The following is a 15050-nucleotide window of genomic DNA, read 5'->3' as shown; positions in this document are numbered from 1 at the left end:
CTTGTTTCAGAAGAGGAATAATGCCCTACGGGCAAGGCCTCATGAAAAGCTGAGAACATCACAAGCAATCTGAACTGCCATTCCTGCACACATTAAAGGAAAATAATTCACTGGAATACACAAGGCAATACTTATTAGCTAACCAAGCCCAGGCAATCCTACAAACTACTAAAAACCAATTTACTGAAGAAGCTATGCCAATGACCAAAAATAACTATTGCTTCTGACAAAAGGAAACAAACCCCAGTGAAAACTCTTTGCCACTGCTGATGATGCAGCAGTACATTAGAAAAGCCAAACCTAGACTATCACACAATGAACATGGAAATAGATGTATGTGCATTAGGGAATTATAAAATACAAAACCTAAGCATCCTTTAAAAACTAGAAGTGTGACTTCCTTTTAGAGTATAATCTCCAGTCAGTACATGTGAATTTCTAGGAACTAAATGAAATTTGGCCCAAATCAACATGCTGGGAATCACAAAAATGTTTGAGTTGGAAGGGACCCTTAAAGATCAGCTGGTCCGGCTCCCCTCTGCAATGAACAGACACCTACAGCCACACCAGGGTGCTCAGAGCCCTGTCCAGCCTGACCCTGGGTGTCTTCAGGGATGGAGCATCCACCACCTCTCTGGGCAACCTGTTTCAGAGCCTCACCACCCTTCCTGTAAAAAAGCTTTTCCCTTGTATACCATCTAAATGTCCTCTCCTTCTAGCTCAGAACCATTTCCCCTTGTCCTATTCAGACGAAGTCAACAAAAGCATTAGAGGGAGATGCAACTGCAAGCCATAAAATTTCAAAGACAAGAAAAATAAAAAGAAGTATTTAAAAGGAAACTCCTCCTGAATGGACTATATTTTTGCTGCAAAGAAAAATTGCAATTTTACAATTTTTAACTGTGATTGCAATCACAGTTAAGATAAAAAGTCAAAATCACATAAAGCTTACAAATTACTTTTGTTACTGTCCAACCATTTAGAATTTCAGGGCCAGTAATTTAAGAATCTATGCTCCATTTCACGTCTCAAAGTAATAATGCAAGATTAAAAATCAAACAAACAGAAGCTCATTATAAAACAAAGGCTTTATGTCTAAGGTTTCTCCCACTAAAAAAAAAAAAAATATCAGAAGGAAACTTAAGTTACTTTGCAATTTGAATCTCACGTGACATCAACAAAGAATTTACATCACATAATTGTGAAATGCATTTTGGTCAAGAGATGTTCAATCCCTTTGGGTTGGAAGATTAGACAAACAGAAAAGCACACCTGTGCTCATTTCCCAGTTGGGTATAACAAGACTAACAGCTACCAAAACCACTGTTGGCAGGATTTCACAGCAGTAACTGAGACTTGGTTCTAACCTGTAAAATCTGCTTTCCAGCCTTTGCTTAATGGTACTCAGGTCTGTGGGATATGCCACAACAGTGCAGTACATTGGGTAGGCTTGAAGATCCACAGGAGCCACAAAAGCAGATGCAATATCTACACAGAAATCAAAAGAAATCCAAGTTATGTACCATAAAAACAATCAGAGTTCCAAGAATTTTAAAGTTTCCTCCTGCAACATGTGCTATTTATTCATGTTTGAAACACATGGCACTTACCCAAAATCAACAGTAATAACCATGCTAGACACTCTGAACAGTTTGTATTATCTTACATATAAAAGTATTTGCTGACATGTATGCCTCCAGCACAAGTGCTGCACTGCCTACCCATCCTGTTATGCATGAAGCACCATGCTCTTCAGGGACACAGCAAGTGAATACAAAATACACCCATTCGAAAAGTAAATTTAAACATACATACATTTGGATTAGTGTATTACATACAAATTTTGGAAGAAAAAGAATGCTTCTTATAACATCAAATGAGTCATAATGTAGAATACTCGAAAGTCAGAAGCATTTCAAAAATTAATTGTTTTCTAGGATTTTTGAACATAATTCAAAATCAGAACTCTTTGGCAACTTACATATTTGTAACTTATGATCACTGTTACACAAAGATCAGAGACAGCTGACTTACCACAGAATACACAAACATTTGTGATTCAGCCTGTATTTCACTGATGTATCCCCAGCTCACACATCCATCATATAAATGTTACAGTGATGTGAGTAGTGTTTTAACAATTACCTTATCAAAAGCTGCCTTCTAATTCTAAAGAGTAATTGTTCTACATCCAAATAGTGAGTGGCTTTTCATAAGTTAATCAATTACTTTACCCTCAATATTTGCTTTTACAGAACTTCTGTTTTTTTCAGACACAACTAAGGCGATGTGGGAGAAAAAAGTGGAGTTATAACAAGTTATAACAAGGCTAACAAAGGAGAACCCTGGACACAGGTATCCACCCATTTGGGTTTTTTTCCTATCTACCTGTAGCACAGTTAATATTCTGTTTAGCATAAGGCTGGCACTCCTAACCCTAGTAAGTAATTTGAGTAGCTAACATGAAAAATCAAGTACTTGTTTTTACCTACATGTTATATATACCCAACCCTGCTCATATGTGTCCAAGTTACTAAAAAAATAATAATTACTTTCTACAATTAGGAGAATGTTCAAGTCTTTGTATGTACTCACTATATGAAAATTTAAAATGTGTAATGATAAAGTTCTGCTCCATTTAATCAAATAGAAAGTGCATCATTGTTATTATTATTTTGCAACATTAGCGGTAACTGATTTTTGTAATTTCAGAAGTATACATGAACTGTAAACTGTAAAACATACAAAAACGCTTTCTATAATATTCCAGACTTACCCAGAGTCATGAGTTGGTTTATGCCTGCAATAATTCTGTCACACTCCTGGTCTCGCGTCCTGGAGCCCCACTCTCCATCCAGAGGTTTATAGAGCAGTGTTCTGCGCTCTTCATCTGTTAAAGGAACACTAGTCCCCAGTTCTTCTGGGAACACAGCTAGAACATAACACAGAAATTCAATGAAATATTCATCTTTGTAACTAAGGATACATAAGTATCTATTAAATTAAGAAAAATTAATTCAAAATATAGACCATCACTAATCAAGACAAATACATTGTTTTTGTATTAAAAATGCTTTGAGCAAATCATTCAGTATCCTTTCTACTGCTGTATTTTAAATTTAAGTCTTTACGATGCAATTTGGTTCACAAATCCTCCATTACACTAGATTTACTGCCTTCCATATAGCTAACTGCAGAATTTATTTTACAACCAATTAGGGTAAACTTTTATCATAATTAAAGTTTATGTTTGTTTCTTAAAACCCCAAATTCTTGGTAATGCAGCCAAGATTTGAAGTGGATGAATTTCAGACATAGCTTAAGATAATGGTATCAGTGTTAAGACACTGAAACAGTCTCCACAGAGGAATTCAATAATGGAGGGATTCAACACTGAATTTTCACAAGCCAAATACTAAAAGCAGAACTTCTGAGCAAGCAAAATGAGGTGCCATCAGTCTGGCACTCTTAATGACCTACTAAATTTGAGAACTCATAATGTAACAGGTTGTTTTTCAGAGAACAATGCACACTGCTATTCATTTTTTTAAAAGGATGTTATAACACAAGACAGCATTCGTGGATGCAGTGAAGATATAAATTCAGATTCAGCCGTCTGCTTGTTGTAGATATTTACTCTAGTCATGTTATCAGTCTAGATTTTGACTTATTTATAAGAATTACCAATTATATATAGTATATATATATACATACACACTATACTATACATATCTTAATAGATTTCTTTAAATGCAATGGTTTGCGTGCCTCCACTCCTTAAAAGGTGAAATTGTACATTTTTTACTTCTTTATATACACTCTTAAAGCAGATTCAATTAATAATGTACCATACCATTAGTTGGTATCAGCTCCATGTCCCAGGGACTCATCTTCTCAGTATCTCCATTATCCCAGCTTAAAAAATAACCACATTTAAATTACTAATACTGCTTAAAGTAATTAAATGTTTGTAACATAACTTACTTAGATTTAACAGACTATTGTAATAAACTGGTACAGTGAGATGCATGACTGAATTTAATGAGAGGAAGTTGCTCAGTCAATACGCCAAATGAAATATTTAATTATAATAGATTGAAGATAAGTTTGCTAACCAGACATTGTAGCACTGAAATAAGCTGTCGGGATAATCGGGCTGAAGAGGTTCCTGGCTTTCAATTGTTCCAAACCACCAGGCATCATCTATTACTGATCTGAAGCGGTCACCTGGGTAAGAACACAAAATAATTTCATCAATACAGGGCACCTTTTTTCCCCTCTGAAGAAAATCAGTTCACAGATACCTTCAGCTTGTTCTTGAATAGAGAAATCCCTTTGAATGCTTGCAGCATCAGCAAATACAAATCACATTATTTAAAGAAACAAATGAAAAAACAACCACAATGAAAATCTTGAATTATTTGTGAAGGTTGCCTTTAAATCAAAATGAAGCCGTTAAGAACGGGCATAAATAAAAACAATCAGTGGCTTGAAAATATAATTCCATGACCCTGATATATGAACACATTTCTTCATTTCATATAGAACTAGGACATTGCAATGCTGCGCCTTCAAGACTAAAATCTACTCGCATTAAATGCCACATGCTATCTTAAAATAACTACGCACTGACACATCTGTACAGGGAATACTTTTACATGCTGCTGAGCTCATTCTCCTTGGTTTCTGAAGTGTTTTTCAGCTACGTGCATAAACAATTTCCAACTGCAACTCAGGGGCTCATTTCCTTTATTCTGCAGGCAATCTGCCTGGTAGAAGAACTTAAATTCATTAAAGATTCCTCAAAAGGTTTGCAGAGTCATTTATGTTGACTTGAAATCGTTCACTATTGTAACGCAATCGTAGAGCTAAGCAAAAAGGTCAGAAGCATTATTTAAAGAGTTACACATCAGAAGGCAAGGAACACACGTCATCGTAATTTTTAACATTTCCCATAAAACATGCTACAGAATTTAGAAACAATTTTAGAGAATCATTTACCTCAGTCCAAAAACAAAGATCATTTAAATTATCTGAGATTCCAAGAACTGCATACTCCTGTTTTCAAGAGGTTTGAAGACTATGCACACAACTTTCTAGCCTTCTGCAATGCTTTTTACCCCCTCCGATAAACACAGACAGAGGAAAAAGCCCACAACCTTCTGCTCAAACACTTGCTGTAGTTGTCTGAACTATTAATGACTACAGATATTCTCCAGATGTTCTGCTTTCTTTGCTGCACTTATTTTTTTAATAGATTGCAAATATATATAACAAATACAAAACTTCCATTCAGTGCTAAGTGTACTGAAAGTAACAGAGCGAACTAATTCATACCAGCAAAATCTGAAATGCAACCTCCAAAATGAAAATAAGGGTTGATGCTGTATTCTATACAACAGAGCAGCCTGAAGAGCACTTACAGAACAGTCTCCCTACATGGCATTCCCCAGCGATCAGTTTTAGAGACATGAGTAGGTATGATTGTGAGCACTTGCTGAGCATTAAGCAGTTCAAAACCACATAAGGGAATATATACCAGCTGTCTCTTTGCATTTTTTCAAGAGCTGCAGCATTCCTGTGGACAGAATGCTAAGGTAAGAAGAGCACATAATTGAAAATGCCCACAGACAGATCCCTTCGACCGTTATTTTGCCCTCTGCGTGATCACTTCCATGGGATTCATAGAAACTATGTAGACATTAGATCAAAAACTCTTATTAAAAAGAGGGATTTAATATAATTTTCCCAAACTGAATGTCACCAGACAATGTCAGCTTGGTGGAATTATAAAATATATGCTAAACTTACAGTGGCTGCCGTCCATGAGATATGCATGTGTACCTGCCTCCGATGAATAGCAAGTGTTCAATTAATCCTACCAGAATATTTTTTAGCTCAATTATTAGTATTCTAGTTCAACCAGAAGACAATGAGATGCAATAAATACATACCTGAGTAGAAAGAAAAACTTATCACTCCTCAACCTTTATAAGTGTATTCTCTTAAGAGAGACTTAAACCTCAGCAATTCTCAGTATTAAAAACTATATAAAGTCAGCCTTGTATATGCTACTCACAGCTCCTGAATAGAAGAAATGCAGGAATTCAATCTGTAGGTCAAGTAGTGCTAGTTTACAAAAACTCTGAGAGTTGGTTTAATATCATAGCTATATACGTGTTGCCTAATAATTCTTAAAACATGGTATCAAAATCAAATTTCTCTCTTAGGGGAAGAGTTCATCCTGAACTCTGAAGAATTAGTAATACTTGCTCAATCTTTCAATTTCAGGGACAATCTATGAGTGTTCTTACGAATAAGAACATGTTTATTTCTTGACCGCCTGAACGAAAATAAAGAATTGTTTTCTCCCCCTTGTTTGATTACATTGTTAAAAGGTGATCATTGCTGTTGTACTGAAAAGTTGACTAGGAAGTAGATCTAACTGGAATACACACCAGTTACAAACATTCTCCAGTATCCAACACTTAACTCAGGCAAGTAGAAAGAGATATGAAGGGTATTTTCTTTGAACAGTCTAAAATTTCAAAACCAAATTTCAAATGGTTCAAAAAGTGTTTCTGTATTTCCATATATAATAAGCAGGTCTGAAAGAACTGGGAAAAAAAGTATTCTAGTTATAATTTATTTTAAAGAGGGCCTTCAGTGTAAAAAATAGAGAGAAAGGCAATACATGGGATAAAAGTTATCAGTTACAGATCACAGAATCACAGAATGACCCGGGTTGGAAGGGTCCTCAAGGATCATGTAGTTCCAACCCCCCTGCCTGGCAGGGCCACCAAACATACACATTTACTAGATCAGGTTGCCCAGAGCCCTGTCCAACCTGGTCTTGAACACCTCCAAGGACGGGGCATCCACAACCTCCCTGGGCAGCCTGTTTCAGGACCTAACCACTCTCCTAGTAAAGAACTTCCCCCTAACATCCAACCTAAGTTACCAATAAACATTGTATTTATAAAAAGCCGTTCTTCATTCCTCCCTGTAAACGCACAACTGAGGTTTTCTTTGCACATTCTTTCACAAATCACCTTCAGTATTCTGTTTGCTTGCCCGTTGATCAGTCAAGGACAAAGTGACACTCCATGTGCAAATATAGCCAGAGCTTATCCTCCAATTCCAGTATAAAACAAGGATTTATTTACCACAACCTACCTCTAAATAATTTACCATGAAAATACAGAGATGTGGAAAAAAATTAAAATTAAAAATAAATAGATAAATAAATAAATCAAAAAGACCCAGAAACTCCACACAACTCACCTATATTCCATCGTCTATGTTTTGCATCATCAAATTGCTGCCTCAAAACTAGGAAGTCGATGACATCTGGCATGTCATGGTACCTAAATACAACAGAACACACAACTAATAAGTAATAAAAAACACAAAGTAAGGCACTTATGTAATAATTCAACCTTTTGACTTCAAACCTTCCAAAAACTACAGTTCTAGTCACTAATTTTCAAAACAATCCAGATTTAAAGGGGGAGGGTGGTGGGGAAAGGCTCCAATGTGAATATAACAGTGCTTTTCTTACTTCATGGTGAATGATCCTCCAGTTAGTTTACCCGTATCAGGGTCAAGAAAAGCTAGTTTAAGACAGCAGAGAGTAGGCAATCCCACTTCATACTTAATCCCAACTATTTTCATCAACTCTTGCTCCTGGAATAAACAAAATGCTATATTAGTTACCTTTAATTCCGTTGTTCATACAACTTTCTGAAACATGACAGTATGAGTGTACCAAAATTAGCAGATTTCTGCCAGCACATGCCAAAAAATCAAGTATTTAATTCTGTATTGCAACTTGTTTGAAATATATTTTCTATGTGATATAAGCGAAGTAAAAATAAAATCAGACTAACTGATATTTACTCAAATAATTCAAGGAAGAAGTACAGTTTAGGGTATTATTTAATTTGGATTTTAGGTAAAATTTTTCCCCTTACACATATCTTAAGATCTCAATATTAGGAACGTCTGTATCAAGAATCTTCCTCAAGCTAGTTTCCAAAATTCCTTTTTATATTAAGATACCTTAAAAAAAAAAAAAAAAAAGAAAAATCATACCCGTAATTCCATTTTATGCCATGGTTGTTTTTTGGGATTAATACTATATATTTTGTTCTTCTTAGCCATTACAACATACGCTTCATGACCTTGTCGGAAATAGTAGACCTAAAAGTGAAACAAGACAGTTATCTGACTAAGCTTTTGAGCAATCAGAATGCTAGTGTATTGCTGTCGTACAATGTATGCACTCTCTCAGTAATCAACAACTTCTCTACTTCTTGTTTTTCCTGCATAAGTCACAAGTTCTTAAAGAAATTAAGAGGGCAGACAAAGCAGGTATCATAAAAACTCTTCTGCTTAGACAAAAAAAAAAAAAAAAAAGTAGGAAATGATGTACAGTATTAGGCAAGCATCTTAAATTACATGTGAAACTAGAACAACATCAATAGCAAAACCCAAACTGTCCATTTATCATCACAATATAGCACAATTCCATGACAGTTAGAAATCCCACTAATCCACTTACTTATTTAACACAGTAAGACAGCCCTAACATGACAATCAGGTATCGCTAAATGGAGTATATAGTTAACTGCACCTTTGTTGAACAAGAACTACACTGACTATTCTATTGGGAAGATCTTCACTTCCATACCACCAAATAAACAGCCTAACAAAGACAAGAACAGATATTTTAAGCACTTAAAACAAATTATTTTCCACTACAAACTTCCACAACTCAGAATTTAGAGTTTTAATAGAAATCGGATGAACATTTCTTGTTATAAACCCCTGCTGTAACAAAAAGGTAAAAAAAAAAAAGTCATCATAGCAGAGGAAATGGCCCTCAGTAAAACTACCACTGTTATTTTTCACATGCTTCACAAAACTGTTGTATCACAAAACACTATAGAGAGCATCTGTCAAGCTTCTACCTCACTGCTCCACTGTTACTTAATGTTTTCTTAATATCCTATGACTTTTTTTTCTTTCCTTTGACTTAGAGAAGGACTTCAGTTTTACTTCACATCACAAATGTTTTATGCCTTTACACTTCAGGGTACTTGACATGCACAATATCCTCAAAGAACCTAAACTGGCAAGAAAAGGTAGAACTGTTTCTTGCTACACATTCACACTTAGAGACATAGGCTACAGCTAATTCCTTCTACACTTACTGTTTCTGTTAAGCCTCTACACAATTAATACAGTTAATAAAAATGGATTTATTTTTTAATTTAATTATTTTAAATTGCTCCAAGCTCTGCTCCAACAACAATTTAGGAAGTTATCAGTGGAAAAAAAAGACTTTGTGCCCTTCCCCAGGGAATTATATTTTTAATCAATTACTGCTTTTGGATGTTTGTGTTAGCGCCCGGTCACAAATGTTCTTTATCATGTGAAGAGCAAATACTGCAGAGATATGCACTGTATTTGGGTAATCAGACAAGCTGAACTACAGTTCCATTTCTGCCATATGTTTCCCACTGGTAACATGGTAATGATGAATCCCTGGCTATGTCACTGTATCCAGAAGGTACCTGGCACCAAATGTATTTGTTTGGATTCAATCTTTTGAAAAGTACTGTCTCCAAAACATGTTTGCTAGACTGTCTAGGTACCTAAGCATTTTCTCTATCTGAAACACTGACTTGAACTGCTACCCCTCTCAGGCTCACACAAATACTACATAATTATGCTGCAAACTGGATTCAGTAAAAGCACAAGTAAAAATTTGCATGTGCAACCACTGGTTCAGCTTCTAAGTTGGTATCCATGAACAGCTGCAGCCCAGAAACAAAAGTTCTATAAACGTGTCGTAAGGAAAGCCACACTCTGAATGCAGTAGAAGCAGCAATGTTATTGCAAAAGCATGGACAACAAAGCAACATCATGTGCAAAACATTTTAAGCAAATTTTAACCTAATCAAGGAATGTTTTGAAGAAAATCCAAAATCTTCCAATAATAAATGGTGTTAAAATATTGGAGAAAAAAAAAAAAAAAAAAAAAAAAAGGTTATTATCTTTTAAAAAGCCAGAAACAAGCTGAAAGAAAAAAGAATGCAGGGGAAAAGCTACAATACCTCATCCCCCATCTGTGGTACAAATGGGCACCGACGAGGAACAGTGTCTGTAATCCATGCTGAAGGCAGCCATTCCTCCAGTGTCAAACCATTTTCTGCCAGAACTCCCACAGCCAGCCTCTAAAGAAAATGCACACGCAAGACTAACATGAGTAAAATAACATTTAGGGCAGCCCTGTGTTTTGGGAAGTGCTTTATTAAAAACTGACTGCCAATTCACTAATATATTTAATGTAAAAAGGAACACATTGTCAGTGTGAAAACAAACCCAGCTTAGCCAAAACCAAAAGTATTAACAATTTAAAGATCATCTGTTTAAATAACAATCTTTTGTAATAATAATTGAATTTATTAAAAATGAAGTCTCATGCCAACTTAAATATGCCATTCTCTTGAACCAATTAGATAAAATCCCTATAACAAAAATTGTTAAATCTTAATTCAAAAGCTGCATGTATGCCTTGACTTTTAGCTCTTTTTGTATTAAGAACCTATGACTATAAACTCCTATTTAGCAACAAGGTTCAATGAACAGGTTCTACGCTTATCCTTCTTGTTCCTTCTCATAGTTAAAGCCATGCTTTAATCCACCATCCTTCAAAGATTACATCCAGGAAACAGATAACTCATAAAGACTGGAAATCATTCTTGGTCAGGCCTGATCTGAATAGTGAGGTGCTGGGTCTTAAGCTGAAAAACCATACTCAGGTTTTGTTCTTGAGGAAGTAGAAAGAGAATGGGGAAATAATCTTTTTTGAGTTTCATGTCTGTCACTGGATGTCTCTGTGTAACAAAATAAGTAAGAAAATCTTCCATATTGGTTGTTAAACTACTGACCAGTTTATAAAAGTTTTTATATCAGATGTCCCCAAACTTCCTTCCTGAGAGAAGTCAGTCTGTTAGTCTGCCCTAACACAGAAAAACACTCTTTGATCTTCCTACGTACTTCTTCATTCTTGTATTAATTTTTACATAGACTGTTGCTGGAGGGGGATTGGAAATGGAAGCACCATTCAACATCTTGGCAGCCAATACATCAATAGAAAAAACATTCTTTCTTCTATAATTTTGTGTCTAAGATACAAAGATAGATAGTACTTCTTTCCTCTTTCTTTCCAGTAGAAAGATCCAAGTTTGATTCCAATTCAGAAAACAGGAAGAATTTTTACCAGTAAGACTATGAGCTCTCAGTCCAGGAAGGCAGTAGAATCTCTAGCACAGAATATTCAAAGGCTTATCTGTCAGGAATAATGGGTATACTTAACCCTATCTGGACTCAGGATTAAAGTGATCATTTTCTGATGCTCTTTCCAGCCCAAATTTTTCCTCTGATTGTAGAATGAAGGTCATCTTTAAAATATGAAATATTTAAGTCTGACATTTTTGGAATCAAAGACCTCCATCATCATAGTAACTGGGACCAAAATAGATGCAGGTCCTCCTAAGACACTCAGTTCAGTTTTAACCCGAGTGGAAATGCTAGACTGGTACCTGATTTCATACTTTAAAATAAAAGCTAATCTAGGGCTTTAACCTATTAAAAAAAACTGTGATATTATGCCATTTTCTGATTTCAGACTATGTAAATATCAAGATACTATTAGTATTAACCCTAAAACTAATGACTCCGTACAATAAAATAAAACTTGTTTAATTAAAGAGTAAGACTGCCACCTTACATCCTTTATGACTTTATTGAAGGTTCATTAATGATAATATGCTAACATGCATGTTGGCTGTTTCATCAGCCTACCATCTAATTGGAGGCAAAATGATGAAACAGTGATCTTGAGGACTAGTGAGGACTCCTGATCTTATAAAATAAGCAAAACTATGGTTAGTTCATCACTTATATGATACAGTTACTTCCTTAGGTATTAAAAAATAGAAGCTTAGCACCTATGAAAGCAGATAAATCACTATTGGTCTTCATAAATAAAGAACAATTTTTTTTGATCAAACCAAACAAAAAGCAAATTTATCATCAAAAATATGAAAATAACATAAGTCACTGAAAGTTTTCATGTGCTGACTTAAAACAGGAGCTATAAAAAAGCAAACAAAACCCTATCAGACAATAACAAAATCCTGGTCAAGTGAAGTTCTACTTGACAGAAGCATAATTGAAATATAGTTCAAATATCATACACTGTGGAATTGATAGAAAATGACATGATTGTGCAGACCTAAAAAGAAACTACAATTAAATGGTGAGACTGTCAGTACAACTGAAGAAAAATACAGGCACACATAACATCTAAATGAAATTTACGGTCCAAGACAACAGTGTTAAAGCCATTAAGTGTTCCGTCAGTGAAACGCTAAATATTTAGAAAGCATGTAATTACAGCAATCTATTGACTTACGTGAGTCACTACTCCTCAATTATTACTGGTATAAGACGTGTTTTTAAATTAACATTACTGAATCAGTCATCGAATTCTGTCAGGACGCTTAGAATGATCATTTATTAATACACAAAATTTGTCTGACCTTCTGTTTTCTCTCTTTGGGTTTTCTCTTCTTTGGTGATGTTGATGGTCCGTCTTTCTCCTCACTCCCTTTCTTCCTTTCCTTTTTAATTTGCTTCTTTTGTTTTTCAGGTCCTTCCTCATCTTCTGAGCTACTTTCTGCTTTTTTTGTTTTAATTTTAGGAATTTTCTTTGGTGGCTGCAGATTGATTCCTGCATCTGCTGTCCAGTCAGAATAATCACTAGAGTAGTCACTACACGTGATATATCAAAGAAATAAAGAAATTAAAAAAAAAAAAAAAAGAAAACTACAATATTTTAGTAGTTTAAAAACAGCGCCTAAAAACATCTATTCTAACTTCAATTTAAATGGCAGTAAAACAAAAGCTTTGAAATTGTTCAGTCTTGTAATCATCATCTTCTAGTATCACTATAATAAGCCCAACTTGGTCAGTTCAGATGATTTATTTTACATTCTGAAGATTATTCTCATGTCTTCTGGCTTTGAAGATCTTTGAACTAAAGTTAATAACAAAAAATCATGCTCAGGAAGCAGCAATGGCTCGAAACAACCTCAGTCTTTGCTTTAATTTCAAGCTACAGAGCAGCAGAGACGGTCACAAAACTCAGACTGGTAGTCATAGGAAAATCCAATTATGTGCCTAGAGCATGTGCACCTGCAAAGAACCCTCCCAAAAACCAGGAAATACTTCTGCTGATAGCAAACAGGGGTGAAACATTTCCTGAATTTTAAGTTAATCCATCATATAGATGAAAACAAAATCCTGAAAATTTAAGTTCTCTTTCATCTTCTAAATGTACATTTTTGAAATCGCTGGTTGCTTGAAGATAAGATTATTTAAAATTGGTAAGTAGAACATTTCTCTATGAGGTGTACTGTCACTTACCTAGAACTGCCATCACTGTGCCATGCTCTCTCATCATCTTCTGATGTTCCACCACTGGCAACAACTACTTCCCCTTCCTATCAAAGGGCAGAGAGGAGTGGGGATGGACCACGACAGAAAAAAAAAACAAAAAAAAACTGAAGTATTTTATTTGGAATTCAGACTTGTTTAGATGAAAGGAAATGAAGCATTTATGCAGAGATGCATAGTACACAGCAATATTTTTCAACACACAGGCAAGTCCCTAGTGTTTCTCAATCCTCATTTCAAAAGACCAGCTTACTTCTAAAGAAAATTATTTCCAAAACTTTTTAATGTAGTGTTTCCCTATTTTTTCTTATTTTTTAATTACTATCAAAGAAATTTAGGACAAATTATAAACACCCATTTCTCCATTGTAGCTACATCACAGAAGCACAGGCTGCAAGGGACCTCTAGAGGTCATCTTGTCCAGCCTCCCTGCAGGTAAAAATACTAATAGGCTACACAGGCCACCCTTTTAGGTTCGCTGATCTGGGAAAGATTTAATATTGCAGGCATTTATTTTGCAAAATGGTTTCGCTAAATCCCTTTTTGTCAATTTTTTATGCAAAACTGAACACACATAAACGCACATGAAAACATGATTCAATATTGATTTTTAAAGAAATGAAAGAAAACACACAAGGAAAATGCTTAGTAGAAGCTTAATTATCTGAAGCAGGAGCTTAACAAACAGAAATGAAACCAAGGCTCTTACGTCTGAGGAACTGTGTCCATTTTCTAACTCTTCAGCAGACCTTGCAGGTTCTTCTACTGCATATCTCGTACGGTAGTTGTGCTGGTTCGCTTGCTGTTTTCTTGAGTCACTACTGTCTAGTAAATGATCATGAGAATGGTTCTGTGAAGACATGAAGATCAAAACAGATTATTTTTGAGTACGTGTCTTATTAGTATACAGTTTTATTTAACGTTTGTATTATAGGAAGCAGCTTTTGCTGTAGGTAGATGATACGACATCAGAAATTTCAAAACACATCACAAGTATAAAACTAAAGCTGTCTAGAGGAGAACATTCTCTTTGGAGAATTCAAGCACGTCTTTTTTTTTCCACCTAAGGCATCACATCTGTTAAAGACACTACACAATAACGCATCCCTTAGTAACAGTCATCTCCATATGCTATGTCAAGGCTTTTAAATGGTAAGGTGGTGCACAAAATGGTTCAGTGAATGAAAGTCACTTGTAAAGAACAAGTTCTTACACAGCCTAGAAAATGTAAAGCAAACAATTGCTTTTAACACTTGAAGTATGTAACCCTATATTGTTCTCCCATTCTTACATAGCATTTAAGTGCTATCATCTTGTTTTCAAGATTTCTCTTGTAATATCTTTCACACGCGTACTTGAACTTCAGGCTTGATCAGTCCCAATGAAACAGCTTCTGCACTCTTCCCTACATGCCACAAAAGATGGCATGCTCCCCCAGTGTTCCCTTTCTTCCCTAAAGGAAACCTGATATCTATTAAGTGATGATATAGTTGAAATACAATGTCAGCAGAACTGGAACA

General features: G+C 35.2%; 1 protein-coding gene across 3 annotated transcripts in view; it reads right to left on the bottom strand.

Annotated features, from left to right (window-relative positions):
* Positions 1 to 15050, bottom strand: part of PHIP (pleckstrin homology domain interacting protein) — a 98320-nt gene that overhangs the window by 14349 nt on the left and 68921 nt on the right. For all 3 annotated transcript variants that reach the window (XM_015859017.2, XM_015859018.2, XM_015859019.2), the window contains 11 exons: positions 14240 to 14380; positions 13501 to 13577; positions 12615 to 12846; positions 10122 to 10241; positions 8095 to 8202; positions 7562 to 7686; positions 7285 to 7367; positions 4116 to 4227; positions 3854 to 3915; positions 2777 to 2932; positions 1368 to 1488 (listed from right to left, as the gene is read on the bottom strand). In XM_015859017.2, the coding sequence (XP_015714503.1) occupies positions 1368 to 1488; positions 2777 to 2932; positions 3854 to 3915; positions 4116 to 4227; positions 7285 to 7367; positions 7562 to 7686; positions 8095 to 8202; positions 10122 to 10241; positions 12615 to 12846; positions 13501 to 13577; positions 14240 to 14380 (1337 nt within the window). The remainder of the gene's footprint in view (positions 1 to 1367; positions 1489 to 2776; positions 2933 to 3853; positions 3916 to 4115; positions 4228 to 7284; positions 7368 to 7561; positions 7687 to 8094; positions 8203 to 10121; positions 10242 to 12614; positions 12847 to 13500; positions 13578 to 14239; positions 14381 to 15050) is intronic.

This window comes from Coturnix japonica, chromosome 3 (assembly GCF_001577835.2).
Source record: "Coturnix japonica isolate 7356 chromosome 3, Coturnix japonica 2.1, whole genome shotgun sequence".
In the NCBI taxonomy this organism is placed as follows: domain Eukaryota; kingdom Metazoa; phylum Chordata; class Aves; order Galliformes; family Phasianidae; genus Coturnix; species Coturnix japonica.
This window is presented reverse-complemented; position numbering and strand designations above follow the sequence as displayed.